The sequence below is a fragment of the Spermophilus citellus genome (genome assembly GCF_964194105.1).
Source record: "Spermophilus citellus genome assembly, chromosome: X".
Classification (NCBI taxonomy): Eukaryota; Metazoa; Chordata; class Mammalia; order Rodentia; family Sciuridae; genus Spermophilus; species Spermophilus citellus.
This window is the reverse complement of record NC_138190.1, coordinates 14,270,607-14,286,085: the sequence shown is the minus strand read 5'-3', so window position 1 is coordinate 14,286,085 and position 15,479 is coordinate 14,270,607. Positions and strand designations below refer to the sequence as shown.

Below are 15,479 nucleotides of genomic sequence, written 5' to 3'. Positions count from 1 at the left end.
AAAAGCAACAACAATAACAGACTTCTCCCAAAAGAAGGAGCCCCAGAGCTGGGAGTCTGGTGGAGGAGTTTTGGCTTGTTCTTTTTTATGATCTCTGGAATTTCCTCCTTTCCTTATCTCCTCCCCTGTCCATACTCTCCTCACTATTATTTATTGGTGTCCCCTGTGTCCACGGATCTATTTTAGTTTTTCTATTGGATTCCCACACACACTTAGGGGCATGAGTTTGGAAGTGTCTGTCTGATAGGGTCCCTTTCTTGTGTCCATGAGCACTTTGATCAACCAGGAAGTTGACCTCATTAGAAGACCTTTTCCATGCTACTTTGGTGTGGCTCTGCACCCAACCTCCTCACTTGCCATCTTGCCCTGGATGTCTCCACCCTTCTACATCTCCCTCAAAAGGGCTAGTAGTATCTAGAAGAGATAAAAAAAAAAAAATCCAAGCTTTCCCACAATCTGTACATATTTGAATATCACATACTCTGGAAAGACATACCAAGTAGATTGACAGCAGTGGTTCCACTTTTGCTATAAAACACAGGTTTTATGTGTGTGTGTGTGTGTGTGTGTGTGTGCACGCACACACCTGTGTTTTGGTACCAGGGATTGAACCCAGGTGTGCTTTACCACTGAACCACATCCCCAGCCTATTTTTTTTATTTGTACTGATTTGTTATACATGATGGCAGAATGCAATTCATTTCATATTATACATATAGAGCACAATTTTTCAAGACACTGATTGTACACAGAATATTTTCACACCATTCGTGTCTTATACATGTGTTTTTTTTTAAAGAGAGAGAGAGAGAGAGAATTTTTTTAATATTTATTTTTTAGTTTTCGGCAGATACAACATCTTTGTTGGTATGTGGTGCTGAGGATCGAACCCGGGCCGCACGCATGCCAGGCGAGCGTGCTACCGCTTGAGCCACATCCCCAGCCCTTATACATGTGTTTAGGGTAATGATGTCTAACTCATTCCACCATCATTCCTACCCCCTTGTCCCCTCCCTTCCCCTTCCTCCATTTGCCCTATCTAAAGTTCCTCCATTCCTCCCATGTTCCCCTCCCACAATCGCCATTATGTGTCTGCATCCTCATATCAAAGAAAATATTCAGCTTTTGTTTTTATGGGATTGGCTTGCTTCACTTAGCATTATATTCCCCAACTTCACCCATTTACCTGCAAATGCCATGATTTTATTCTCTTTTTATGCTCAGTAATATCCCATTGTGTATATATGACACATATTTTAATCCATTCATCTACTGAAGGGCATCTAGGTTGGCTCCACAGTTTAGCTATTGTGAATTGTGCTGCTATAAACATTGATGTGGCTGTATCCCTATAGTATGCTGTTTTTAGGTCCTTTGGGTATAAACCCAGGAGTGGGATAGATGGGTCAAATGGTGGTTCCATTCCAAGTTTTTCAAGGAATCTCCATACTGCTTTCCAGATTGGGTGTACCAATGTGAAGTCCCACCAGGAATGTATGAGTGTGCCTTTCCCCCCACATCCTCACCAACACTTATTATTGTTTGTATTCTTAATTAGTGCCATTCTAACTGGAGTGAGATGAAATCTTAGAGTAGTTTTGATTTGCACTTCTCTAATTATTAGAGATGTTGAACATTTTTTCATATATTTGTTGATTGATTATATATCCTCTTCTGAGAAGTGTCTGTTCAGTTCCTTGACCCATTTATTGATTGGGTCATTTTTTTTTTTTTTTTGGTGTTAAGGTTTTTGAGTACTTTATAGATATCCTAGAGATTAGTCTTTATCTGATGTGTGTGTGGTAAAGATTTGCTCTCATTCTGTAGGCTCTCTATTCATCTTACTAAGTTTTTCTTTTGCTAAGAAGAAGCTTTTTAGTTTGAATCCATCCCACTTATTGATTCTTGGTTTTAATTCTTACACTACAGGAGTTTCATTAAGAAACTTGGGGCCTAAACCGACATGATAGAGATTTTCCCAGCCCAGGCAATGGCTTTTTTTTTTTTTTTTTTTTTTTTTTTTTGAGAGAGAGAGGAGAGAGGAGAGAGGAGAGAGAGAGAGAGAGAGAGAGAGAGAGAGGGAGAGAGGGAGAGAGGGAGAGAGAGAGAGAGAATTTTAATAATTATTATTTACTTATCGGCGGACACAACATCTTTGTATGTGGTGCTAAGGATCAATCCCGGGCCGCACGCATGCCAGGCGAGCGTGCTATCGCTTGAGCCATATCCCCAGCCCTTCCCAGCCTATTTTTATTTTTTATTTTGAGACAGGGTCTTGCTGAGAAAATTGCTTAGGGCCTCACTAAGTTGCTGAGGCTGGTTTTGCATTTGGGATCCTCCTGCCTCAGCCTCCCCAGCTGCTGGGATTACAGGCATGTGTATGGCAGGCTGATTATATTCTTATGACAACTTCAAAAGTTGGCTTCACAACTTCATCACCTTAGAGACTTTTTTGCCTAAATGATTAAATATCCATTTGCATTCCTTCTCTTTTCTTCTTCTTCTTCTTCTTCTTCTTCTTCTTCTTCTTCTTCTTCTTCTTCTTCTTTTCTCTCTCTCTCTCTCTCTCTCTCTCTCGTACCAGGGATTGAACATAGGAGTGCTTAACCACTGAGCTACATCCCCATCCCTTTTTAATATTTTAGAGACAAGGTCTTGCTGAGTTGCTTGGGGCCTTGCTAAATTGCTGAGGCTGACTTTAAAATCAGGATCCTCCTGCCTCAACCTCCTGAGCTGCTGGGATTACAGGTGTACACCACTGCATCCAGCTCCATTTGCATTTCCAAGAAATGCCCTCCCACTATTTCACAGCCCTCCTAATAGAGCTATATCAATTCTTTTGTGTACAAATCAATGGTATTTCCATAGAATAGTTTCCATATGGATTATCCCCAGGTTAACTTATTAAAACAGATATAAGAGAGGCATTTCAAAAAACATGATGAGGGCTGGGGTTGTAGTTCAGTGGTAGAGCGCTTGCCTAGCATGGGTAAAGCACTGGGTTCAATCCTCAGCACAATATAAAAATAAACAAAATAAAGGTATTGTGTCCGTGTCCATCTACAACCAAAAAAAAAAATCTATTTAAAAAAAAAGTGACTTATCACTACACACTTATCAGAATGGCTTTTTTTTTTTAAAGGTGACAACACCAGATGCTACTGAAGATGCAGAAAAACTAGATCATGCATATGTGGGTGGGAATGTAAAATAGAATAGGCTGTCTAAAAAATAACTTGGCAATTTCATAAAAATGGAACAAATATCATATCATCCAGAATTTGCACTTCTGGATATTTATCTCAGAGAAATGAAAACTCGTTATTACACAAGAAGGTGTTCATGAATGTTGATAGCAACTTATTTCATAATAACACCAAACTGGAAACAGCCCAGATATCCTTCAAATGGTGAATGGATAAAGAAACGGTGGTTTATCCATTCAGTGGAATGAACTACTGACACATGCAACAATTTGGGTAAAACCCAAGAGAATCATGCTGAGTTGAAACAGAATCCCCAAAATGTTGCATACTGTGTGATTCTATTTACATAACATTTTAAAAATGACAACATTATAGAAACAGAGAACAAATTAGTGGTTTCCAGCAGTTAGGGATAGGAGGTAAGGAGAAAATTGGTTCTGGGTCTCAAAAGTCAACAGGAGGGATCCTGTAGTGATAGAGCTGTTTTTCTCTCTTGATCATATCAATGTCAATATCCTGGTTGTGATAATGTACTGTATTTGGGGGTGGGGAAGGTATGGGATTGAACTGAGGGGCACTGGACCACTGAGCCACATCTACAGCCCTATTTTGTATTTTATTTACAGACAGGGTCTCACTGAGTTGCTTAGCACCTCGCTTTTGCTGAGGTTGGCTTTGAATTGGCCATCCTCCTGCTTCAGCCTCCCAAGCCATAGAGATTATAGGCATGTGCCACGGCACCCAGCCTAATGTACTGTATTTTAATAAGATGTTACCATTGGGGTTTTGAAACTGGGTGAAGGGTACTCTAGATCTCTCTATATGATTTATTTCAACCACATATGAATCTACAATCATCTGAAAAAAAAGTTTAATTTAAAAAACAGCAATAGTGACAAACAGTGAATCTTCTTTAAGAGAATCATCAGAGTGGAGAGTGGCCTGAAAGTTATCCCAGAGTGATGATTGAAGGGTCCGGGAGGTGGGGTATTACCTGGAGAAGAGAACTCCTAAGGGCAGTATGTATACAGCTGCTATGCAGAAGAGGATTAAATAAGAATCCATGGTAAGAAGGTACAAAGAGAAGATTTTATCTACATATCTGGAAGAACATTCTATGACACCTCAGCATTAGGGTAAAGAGGTTTCCAGGACATGTCCTTAGAAGGGGCAAGGTAAGAGTAAGAAAGGAATAATTGTTGAACTAAACAGAAAAGAATAATTCAGCATTTTGCAATTTTCTCCTCAGAGGAACTAGGGGAATTGGAAGGACATTTGGGAAGGTGCTAGGACCTGCTTCAGGTGTGCAAATTACTGCAGACAATGAGAAGGTGGACTGTGTGTGCCCACTTAGGGGAAGGCGCTTGTTAGCTGGGTAAATGCTGGGTTCTTTACCCAGCAGGGTTTGTGTTTAGAGGAAAATATTATTCAAGCCAGAATTCATAACTCCTGCATGTCTCACTCAATCAGCAGGACCCCAGAGAGAGCTGAGAGGAATTCAGGAAGATTGCCGTGAGGATAACAGCAAGACACTGGCAAGTGATTTTCAAATGGGCAACTTTGCCCTTTGAAAGGCTGTGCCAGTCACTGGAGTAATTTCAGATGAACAGGCACATTAGGAAAATTACTACTATTATGCATTACAAGGTTACAAAGAACGCATGTGTCCTTTTATAACATCACATGAAAAAAGTCTTAGAAGTGTTGTGAGTTTTCCCAACTTTGGTGGATGTGTTCTCACAGATTTCCTTCAAGCCTATTTCCCATAATGATGCTGCTGGTGAAATTCCTGATTTCTACTAGGGCTGGTTGTAAGGCAGGATTTCTTCAAGGATTTGTACAGGAACTTTCTGCTTTCTTTTAGGGGTGGCTAGTGGGCTATATTATTACTGAAATGTGAAGATAATCTGAAGTGTTGCAAGTTAAATCCCATCCTGCCTGTGTCAAAATTGCATGTGATGTGCTGCAAAGAATATCAGCAACAAAGTGCAAAGACAATCTACAGAATGGGAGAAACTGTTTGCCAATCACATATCAGATAAGGGACTCATGTCCAAAATATGTAGGGAACTCTGACCACTCTGTAATCATAAAACAAATACATAGTTAAAAAGTGGCCAAAGGTGTTGGGGTTGTGGCTCAGCGGTAGAGTGGTCACCTCGCACGTATGCAGCCTTGGGTTCGATCCTCAGCACCACATAAAAATAAATAAATAAAATGAAGGTATTATGTCCAACTACAACTAAAAAATAAATACTAAAAATAAATCTTTTGGCCAAAGGATTGCTCCCAAGAAGTTATACAAATGGCAAATAAGCATATGACAATAGGCTCCCCATGGTTAGCCATCAGGGAAATGCAGATTCAAAGCACAATGCTATACCTCTTCACACCCACTAGGATGGTTGTAATAAAAAGGATAGACAATAAGCAGCAGTGAGGATGCAGAAAGAATCCTCCTATACTGCTGGTGGGAACGTCAAATGGTACAGTCACTTTGAAAAACAGTGACAGTTTCTCCAAAGGTTAAACATAGATTTATCATGTGACCCAGAAATCCCACTCTTAGGTATATACCTGAGAAAAACCTATATCCACACCCTGTACAAGTTTATTTACATGAAATGTCCAGAAGAGGCGAATCTATAGAGACAAAGTAAATTGTGGTTGCCTAGGGCTGGGTTTGTTTGGGTTGGGAGGTAGAGACTAATTTCTAATGAGTACTTTTTTTTTTTTGATGGGGATTAAAATGTTCTAATATTGTGGTGATGGCTGAACCGTTCTATGAATATACTAAAAAAAACATTAAATCATACACTCTTCATGAATGAATTGTATGGTATGTGAATTGTATGTCAATAAATCTGTTAATAGAGAAGAAAACACTCAAAAAACCTTGTGATAATGTCTAGTGCATTCTATGATTTAAATACAATTTAACCATTTCGACTAAAATGGTGGGTTGGATGTAGTGAAGACCCTTTGGGGTTTACAGCATTCCATAGAATCTATTTTCAACAAACAAGGTTTGTTGCTGGTGCCTCCTAGTGCTTTGTCAATGCGTTTGGCAACTGAGGATAAAACGAAGCATCTGCTCTCACCAATGCTGAGTTCAAACTACATCTGTATTTAGTTTGGAATTGAATATTAACGTCAAATCTGTGCTTTGAAAGAGTCTTTACCCTACTTGAAAGCTTCAACTTGTTTAAGAAAAAAGTAATCGGGGCTCCTAATAGTGGTCAGACTAGAGGGATGGAAAAAAAGAAAAGAAAAAAAAAGGCTTGAAATTCCTGGCTCCGCAACTCCAGGAGCTGCTCAGGGGAGGCGGCAGGGGGCGCCCTCCTTGTTCCTGCCCCGTCGCCCTTCCCAGCCGCCCCCTCCGCTGGCCCTGACGTCCCCAGCCCCCGCCTCTTTCTCGCGGGCCTTCAAAGGGCGCTCGGGGCAGCTGGGCTGGAGCTTCAGTCCGCCTCTGAGGGGCCTTTGGCGTCACCTGGCCGCCGCCAGGCCACCTGTTGCTCTCTGGGTCCCGCGTCCCAGGAGCAGGTGCCGGGACTGCGCGGACGCTGCAACTTGTGGCCCTCAGCGGACTCCCAGCCGCCAGCCACTGGCTCTGAGGAGGTATTGGGGAAGGGCACGCCGGCAGTCACATGGAGAGCGGCAACGGGACGCCCCTGGCCGGGGCACTCGGGGCGGCGGCCGAATCCCCCCAGTGCCGGTTGCCGCCTGGAGGGGAGGGCGCGACGGGGCTGGCTGAGCCCGACCGAGCCGCGGAGGACGCTGCAGCTGGCAGCTGCGGCGGGAGCGGGGGCGGGCCACCGCGGGCTCTGCGGGCAATATACGTGCGCAGCGAGAGCTCCCAAGGCGGCGCCGTCGGCGGCCCTGAGGCCGGGGCGCTGCAGTGCCTGCTTCGGGCCTGCGAGGCTGAGGGCGCCCACCTCACCTCCGTGCCCTTCGGGGAGCTAGACTTCGGGGAGACGGCGGTGCTCGATGCCTTCTACGATGCAGGTGAGGGCGGGTGCCCCCTTTGTCCCCAACCCACTCCAGCTTTCCTTATCCTCCCAGAAGCCATGGCACTCCCTCCCTGGGTCGCTACCCTTAGTTCTCCTCCCCGCTCCCCATACTCCCTGAATTTTGGACAAGATCACCAAGGTAGTGTCGTGCCCTTTTAAACATAAGAAAATAGAGGCCACTGGCATTTAGACCCTTTATCCTTCAGTCTTTTAAAATATCCCATAACCCAAGAAGCAGCCAGTAACCCAGATGATGCTGAACATACACACACACACACACACACACACACACACACAGCAGCCACAACCCCAGTTCTCCAACTTTTCTCACTCCTGGCATGCCCCATACTGGCATGGGTCCCAGTTGCAGGATTCACATTAGAATCACCTGGGGAGCTGTTAAAACTCTCCATGCCCACCCCAGGCCAGTGACAACACAGCACGGAAGCCTCAGGGGTGCTTAATGCTTGCTTCCCAGTGATTTCACCTCGCAGCCAAGAGCTGGAATCGGTGTCTTACAAGTGGTGTGGTTTTGCCTCTTAGAAATACTCCAGTATTCTTTTGCACATTTTAATTCCTGACGCCAACACACGCTGATGGTGGGGTGTATTCTACCACAGTGCACAAGCATTCATTCAGGGGTTCAAGGTCTCCATTGCTGGAGTGGCATACTAGGTCTCTAGGTAAGTGTGCCCTATCAATTCAGCCTTCAAATCAGTACATCAAGTTGGAAGAAATTTCTCCAGGTGTGCAATGAATTATTTTTTTCTTTTAATTTTTTTAAGTTGTAAATGAACACAATATTTTTATTTTGTTTATTTTTTATTTTTTTAATTTATTTTTTAGTTTTCGGTGGACACAAGGTCTTTATTTTATTTTTATGTGGTGCTGAGAATCGAACCCAGCGCCCCGCACATGCCATGCGAGCAGCTTGAGCCACATCCCTACCCCTATTTTGTTTATTTTTATGCGGTGCTGAGGTGCTGAGGATCGAACCCAGTGCCTCACATGTGCTAGGCAAGCATTCTACCACTGAGCTACAGCCCCGGCCCCTGAATTGTTTTTTTTTTATGATGCAACTTTGGTGACAAGCTTTTGGCATTTGAGTGACATTTATAAGCATTAGATGTGAGATAGTAATTACCTGGGAATCCTTGTTTTCCACTGATCAAAACAGAGTAACAGTGTCTACCTTAAACCTAAAATCGAATGAGAAGATCAGTGGGGGATTGCCCTTAAATTCTGGGCTTGCAGTCCTGTCATAGTATTTAATTGTATGTGTTTCTGTGTGGTGTTGGGGATGGAACCCAGGGCTTCATGCATGGTAGGCAAGCAGTCCACCACTGAGCTACACCCTCAGCCCAGATAATTCTCTTTTTACTGGTGGCAGCATGGATGTGGTTCTTCTGCGGAGCAAATCCTCCCCAACTGTAAGGGGGTGGGGTGTCAGGCTTGTTTAAACAAGTGGCAGCTGGACCCATTGAGAAAACACTCGTGACATTTTTGACTGTACTGAGTATACCTTTTAGCACCTCATCTTTTTGAGAAGTTGTTCAGGAGGCCATTCACCTAGAACCACTTGGTTTTCTCCACTTCTGTTCATTCTGCTCCAAGGTTAAAGCTTGAACAGACCCTTCTCTGAATGTCCCTTTTGCCATTAGGCACAACTCTGTCCTCCTGCCTGCTGGTGTCAACTCTGAAAAATTTACGTGCAATGGCTTTACTTTTGTGGGACTCTGTGTGTGTGGACACATGCATGTGTACCAGGTCTTCACCTGCTAATAGTGTCCCTTCTAACAGGTTCCGTGTGAAGGCTCAGATATCAAATCTCAGGCTTTCAATTCCAGAGCTACTGAACAAGGACATCAGCTTTGCTTGCTTGGGGTCTAGATTGCCTTGAATTTTTGATTACATCATGTATCTCTTTTTGGTTAACCTTGTCCTGGTCTTGAATAAATCACTTTTCAATACCTTGTTATAATCAAATTATTTTTAAAATTTTTTTTGTAGTTGTAGATGGACAGAATGCCTTTATTTGTTTATTTTTATGTGGCGCTAAGGATCAAACCCAGTGCCTCACACATGCTAGGCAAATGCTTTGCCACTGAGCTACAGCCCCAACCCCAAATTATTTTCATAGTTTTGAAAAAGGATACGTAGCAACTGTGATGAGTGCGTTTATGAATTAAATAGATGATCTCCCCACACCCACACCCACTCCTGGCTTTTTTTTTAAAGCATTCTCCTTTTTTTAACCTTTATTTTATTTATTTATTTTTTAAGAGAGAGAATTTTTTTAAAGAGAGGAGAGAGAGAATTTTTTGAGAGAGAGAGAGATAATTTTTTTTAATATTTATTTTTTAGTTTTCGGTGGACACAACATCTTTATTTTATTTTTATGTGATGCTGAGGATCGAACCCAGCGCCCCGCGCATGCCAGGTGAGTGCTCTACTGCTTGAGCCACATCCCCAGCCCCTATTTATTTTTATGTGGTGCTGAGGATTGAGCCCAGTGTCAGGCAAGCGCTCTACCACTAAGCCACAACCCCAGCCCCATTCCTGGCTTCTTGATCTCTATCCTCACAGCTTTTTTTTTTTTTTTTTTTAATATTTGTTTTTTAGTTGTAGTTGGGCACAATACCTTTATTTTATTTATTTTTATGTGATGCAGCACATAAAACGGAGTGACAGTGTCTACCTTAAACCTAAAAGCATATGAGAAGATAAGTGGGGGCTTGCCCTCAAATTCTGGGCATGCAGTCCTGTCATAGTAGTTTAATTGTGTGTGTTTCTACGTGGGGTTGGGGATGGAACAGTCGAACCCAGGACCTTGCACGTGCTAGGCAAGCACTCCACCACTGAGCCACAACCCTAGCCCCATCCTCACAGCTTTTTGATATTTTCACCAAAAAGATATAAATCTGCCACTTTGGCTGTTGTATAAAATCCTTAAACTGGGGTTTTAGCATTTGGGTTGCTTCTACCTAGAGGTTCCAGTTTGGTAACCTCTAGCCATATGTGGCTCTTTACATTTAAATTAGTTGAAATGCAATAAAATAGAATAGTTCTTTAGTTAGACTAGTCCCGTTTTAAGTGTTTCATAGGCATAGGTGGTTACTGTGTGGAACAGCAAAGAGGTAATGTATTCCTCGTTGCCAAGGTACCCTTAGAAAATGTTTTTCTAGAAAAAGGAGGGGAGGGCAACTATTGAGCCATCCCAGGTGTGTTTTGAAGGGTCATAGAAGTGACACTTAAGCACTTCTTATCTCCTGTTCTCATAGCAAGTCAAGGCTGAGTTTGATTGTATCTTTCCATCTCCTTGTTCTGTCATATGTGGTTCAGTCTGGGATTGATTGAATGAGCTGAAGAACGTCACAGGCACCTAAGCAAGAACAAGTGGACACTGTTGGGGAAGAAAACTACCCAGCACCTTTTAAAAATCGTGGCAGTATGTGTGTGTGTGTGTGTGTATAAATATATAACAAAATTTACCAATTTAACTGTTTTTAAAGTGTGTGTTTCAGTGGCACACTTAAAATGTTATGCAATCTTACTATTTTAAGACTTTATTTTTCAGCCAGGCTTGGTGGTGCATGCCTGTAATCCCAGCAGCTCAGAATGCTGAGGCAGGAGGATTGTGAGTTCAAAACCAGCCTTAGCAATTTAGTGAGGCCCTAAGCAACTTAGCAAGACCCTGTCTCAAATATTTGATAATATTTAGATTGATTAAATAAATAAATAAATAAATAAATAAATAAATTAGATGAATAAATAAAAGGGCTGGGATGTGGCTCAGTGGTTAAACATCCCTGGGTTCAATCCCTGGTACCAAAAAAAAAAAAAAAAAAAAGAAACAGGGACTGGGGATGTGGCTCAAGCGGTAGCGCGCTCGCCTGGCATGCGTGCGGCCCGGGTTCGATCCTCAGCACCACATACCAACAAAGATGTTGTGTCCGCCGAGAACTAAAAAATAAATATTAAAAATTCTCTCTCTCTCTCTCTCTGTCTCTCTCTCTCTCTCCTCTCTCACTCTTTCTTTAAAAAAAAAAAGGAAACAAAACTCTGAGGCTCACAGTAAAATTGAGAGGAAAGTACAGAAATTTCCCATGGCCTCCTGCATTGCTCTGCCGCCCACAATGAGCTCCTCCACTCTCAGCATCCTCCAACACAGTAGTACAGGTACACTGACAGGTCATTATCACTCCAAGTCTTTAATTTACATTAGATTATACTCTTGGTGTTGTATGTTCTGTGTGTTTGGACAAATGTGTAAACATATGTATATGCCATTATCATATCATGGAGAGTATGAGAAAATCCTCTTATGCATATTGAACAATTTGGGTTTTATCATCTCAGATTGAAACTCTGTACCCATTAAAGAATAACTCCCTATTATTCAGTTTCCCCCAACCCCTCGTAACCACTATTTTACTTTGTTTTTATGAATTTTTGCCTGCTTTAGATACTGCATATAAGTGGAATCATAGAATATTTGTTATTTTGTGACTGACTTATCTCACTTAACATAATGTCTTCAGGGTTCCCCCATATTTCAGTTTGTAGAAATTTTTTTTAAAGAGGGGGGGAGAGAGAGAGAGAGAGAGAGAAATTTTTTTTTAATATTTATTTTTTAGTTTTCGGCGGACACAACATCTTTGTATGTGGTGCTGAGGATTGAACCCAGGCCGCAAGCATGCCAGGCGAGCGCGCTACTGCTTGAGCCACATCTGCAGCCCCAGTTTGTAGAATTGTTCTTAGAATTTAGTTCCTATTTTGAGCTGGGGTTGTAGCTCAGTGGTAGAGCGCTTGCCTAGCATGCGTGGGGCCCTGGGTTCGATCCTCAGCACCACATAAAAATAAAATAAAGGTCTTGTGTCCAACTACAACTAAAACAAAATATTTTAAAAAAGAATTTAGTTCCTTTTTAAGGCTAAATAATAATGTCACTATATATATACACATTGTTTATCCATCAATGAGCATTTGGGTTGCTTCTACCTTTGATTATTGTGGATAATGCTGCTTTGAATATGGGTTGTACATTTATCTGTTTGAATCCCTAGTTTTGTTTCTTTTGGGTATATACTCACAAGTGGAGTTGCTAGGGCATATGATAATTCTGTTTAATTTTTTTGAGGAGCATCCCATTTACTTTTAGCAGAGCTGGTAGCCATCTCTTTGTGTCCTTAGCTACTAGAAAGATCATATTTGATTGGATTAATCTAGTATCTATCATCCATTGCAAAAAGGAGTCCTGAAAACTGTAAAACCTGTCGATTCAAGTGTCAATTGCCCGGTTATTTCCAGTATTACAGAACAAAGGATGTCCCTCTTTTCCTAAGACAAACTCCTTCAGGATATGCCTTTGGTTTGCCTATCTTGTCATTTTACTAGAATCCCTAGTTATGACCTCAGCTTGTGCAGTGTGTTTGGTCTGTATTTTCCAGAGCAGCATTCAATGCTTGTGAACATAAGACTGAGACATCCTGCAGTGAGGAACCCTATGTGATTTGGTTTCATACTTTCCAGCCATTTTGACCATGGAGACTAGTTCCCCTGGATGCTATAATTGAATATATTTATTATAGTAGCACATGTTGAAGTGAGCTCTGAACTGGTAGAATTCAATTTATTATCTCCTGGGAGTCCACCAAGTTATTGATGTAGCTTTACTCTCCAGTTAGTTTGGTGGTTAATGTCCAATCTAAGTGAGGGCGTCCACCTAGATACTAATTGGAAGCCTCCTTGAGTTAGCTATTAACTGCTCAAATGACAAGAACAGCCTTGTCCATAACTGCCTGAGGCACAAGTAATCTTCCATACCTATTGGGTCTGACTTTGCCTCATTTCTTTCCTCTTGGAACCTCATTTATTTAAAAATTATTTTTAGTACTGGGGATGTAACCCAGGGATGCTTTACTGCTGAGCTACATCCCCAGTCCTTTGTTTTATTTTATTATTAAAAAAAAAATTTTTGAGACACGGTCTCACTAAGTTGCTTAGGGCCTTGCTGAATTTCTGAGGTTGGCCTCAAACTTGCAGTCCTCCTGCTTCATCCTCTGAGTCATTGGGATTATAGGCATGTACCACTGTGCCCAGCAGAACCTCATTATAAATGTCACTTTCTTGACCCCAGGGACTTGCTTCTGATTTTTTTCTTCAATTATGCTTACAGTGATTTTTGTTGTTATTTGTTGGTACAGGAGATTGAACCCAGGGGCACTTAACCACTGAACCACATCCTCAGCCCTTTTTATTCTTCATTTTGAGACAGGGTCTCACTAACTTGCTTAGGACCTTGCTAAGTTGCTGAGGCTGGCTTTGAACTTGTAATCCTCCTGCCTCAGCCTCCCAGGCCACTAGGATTACAGGTGTGTACCACAGTGCCTGACTTTACAGTGATTTTTTAAAAGTTGTGAAGTATTACTGTTTATAATGTAATGCTTGCATTTTTTAAACATAGATAAAAACCAAGACTAGGACTTTAATCTGCACATTAGTCATTTGACTTTCCTCTATGCTGATACCCCCCCCCTTTTTTTTTTTGATTCTGGCTGGCTTGTATAGAATCAGGGGATAAAAATTGTGGTGGATAATTCTATGGTCATGTATATCTATCTAAAAAGAATAAATTAAAAAAAGAAATTGTGGAGAGAGCTGGGTGGCTGCCACATATTTGTGCTGCTAAAATGACCATTACATTCCCTAGCTAGGGAGATGTACCACTACTTCTGACCAATGGAATGTAAGTAGAAGTGGTGTTTGTCACTTTTTGGCCAAAGTGTTGCTGCATGTAGTCGGCCTCCCCAAATTCTCCCATCCTTTTTCATGGTCTGCATGGTGACCTTGGAGGCTTCATGTAGAAGACAGTGGTGGCACAAGATGGAAGGTGCTTAAATCCTTGGGTCACCTTTTGAAGGACAGCAGTTGCAACAGGAACATCCATTTTGGATTTTACATAAACAAGAGAGAAACTTTTTGTCTGTCAGTGTACTAAAACATAGATTATTTGTTATAGTGATAAGGTTGTGAAAATCCAGCCTAACTGCTAGAAAATTGTCTGCCAAGACATACTTTGTCAAGAGAGAGCCATGGATCATCTTATGTCACGGATCCTTACTGTTGTAGTAGCGCCTCCATATGGGCTAAGAAAATACAAATGATATGCTTGAGGCATTAGGTTAATAACAGCCTTGTGAGGGGAGACATTTTATTTCCTTTCACAGTTTCATCAGTTTTGGAGGCTGGGTAAAAATTTCTTTTTTATATTAAATGATTCTGTAGTGACTGTTGGTTTTTAATCCAATAGTGATATTGGCTTTCTATAAAAATAGATATGTTGCTAGGCACGGTGGTGCACACCAGCTCAGGAGGCTGAGGCAGGAGGATGATAAGCTCAAAGCCAACTTCAGCAATTTAGTAAGGTCCTAAGCAACTTAGTAAGACCCTGTCTCAAAGTAAGAAGAATAAAAAGGTCTGGGGATGTGGCTCAGTGGTTGAGTGTCCCTGGGTTCAATGCTTAGGACCAAAAAGAAAAAAAAAAAGAAAGAAAAAGAAAACCTAGGAGTTAGTCTTGACTCTATCTTCTTCCTCATTGCTAAATCTGGTTTATTATTTCCAAACTGATTCTCAAATCTGCCCATTTCCCTTTGTGCCCTACTACCATCATCTGTCATCTAGGTTACTACCAACAGCTTTTTAACTGGTCTCTCAAAGCTGGGCTAGTCTTTTTGGGGGATGGGAGGTAGGATACCAGGGATTGAACTCAGGGGGACTTAACCACTGAGCAACATCCCCAGCCCTTTTTATACTTGGAGACAGGGTCTCACTGAGTTGCTTAGGGCCTCGCTAAATTGTTGAAGCTGGCTTTGAACTCACGATCTTCCTGCCTCAGCCTCTGAGCAGCTGGGATTACAGGTGTCCACCACCACACCTGGATCCTAGCCCTTTTAAAAAATTTTGAGATAGGGTCTCACTAAATTCCTTAGGCTGGTTTTGAACTTGCAATCCTCCTGCCTCAGTTTCCTGAGTGGCTGGGATTATAGGCATGTGCCACAGCACCCAGTCCTGGGCCAGTCTTGATATATTCAAATCCATGTTGTCTGCCTAGAAGCCACTGTAGCTAAGCCCCCCACCTTTACCCTGCAGTCTTCCTCTGGCCAGTAGCTATTCAGCATTCACAGTTGAGTTCTTCAGGAAACCTTCTCAGACTCCTCTACTCCTCCCTGCTAGCTTTTGCATGCTGAGGGGTTCTTTCCTA

At 42.0% G+C, this 15,479-nt stretch overlaps 1 protein-coding gene across 1 annotated transcript in view; it reads left to right on the top strand.

Annotated features, from left to right (window-relative positions):
• Positions 1–6,801: 6,801 nt before the first annotated feature.
• MAP3K15 (mitogen-activated protein kinase kinase kinase 15) overlaps positions 6,802–15,479 on the top strand; it is a 115,173-nt gene continuing 106,495 nt past the window's right edge. Inside the window, exon 1 of the mRNA XM_081278355.1 lies at positions 6,802–7,211. Within this exon, the coding sequence (XP_081134481.1) occupies positions 6,854–7,211 (358 nt within the window). The 5' untranslated portion in view covers positions 6,802–6,853. The remainder of the gene's footprint in view (positions 7,212–15,479) is intronic.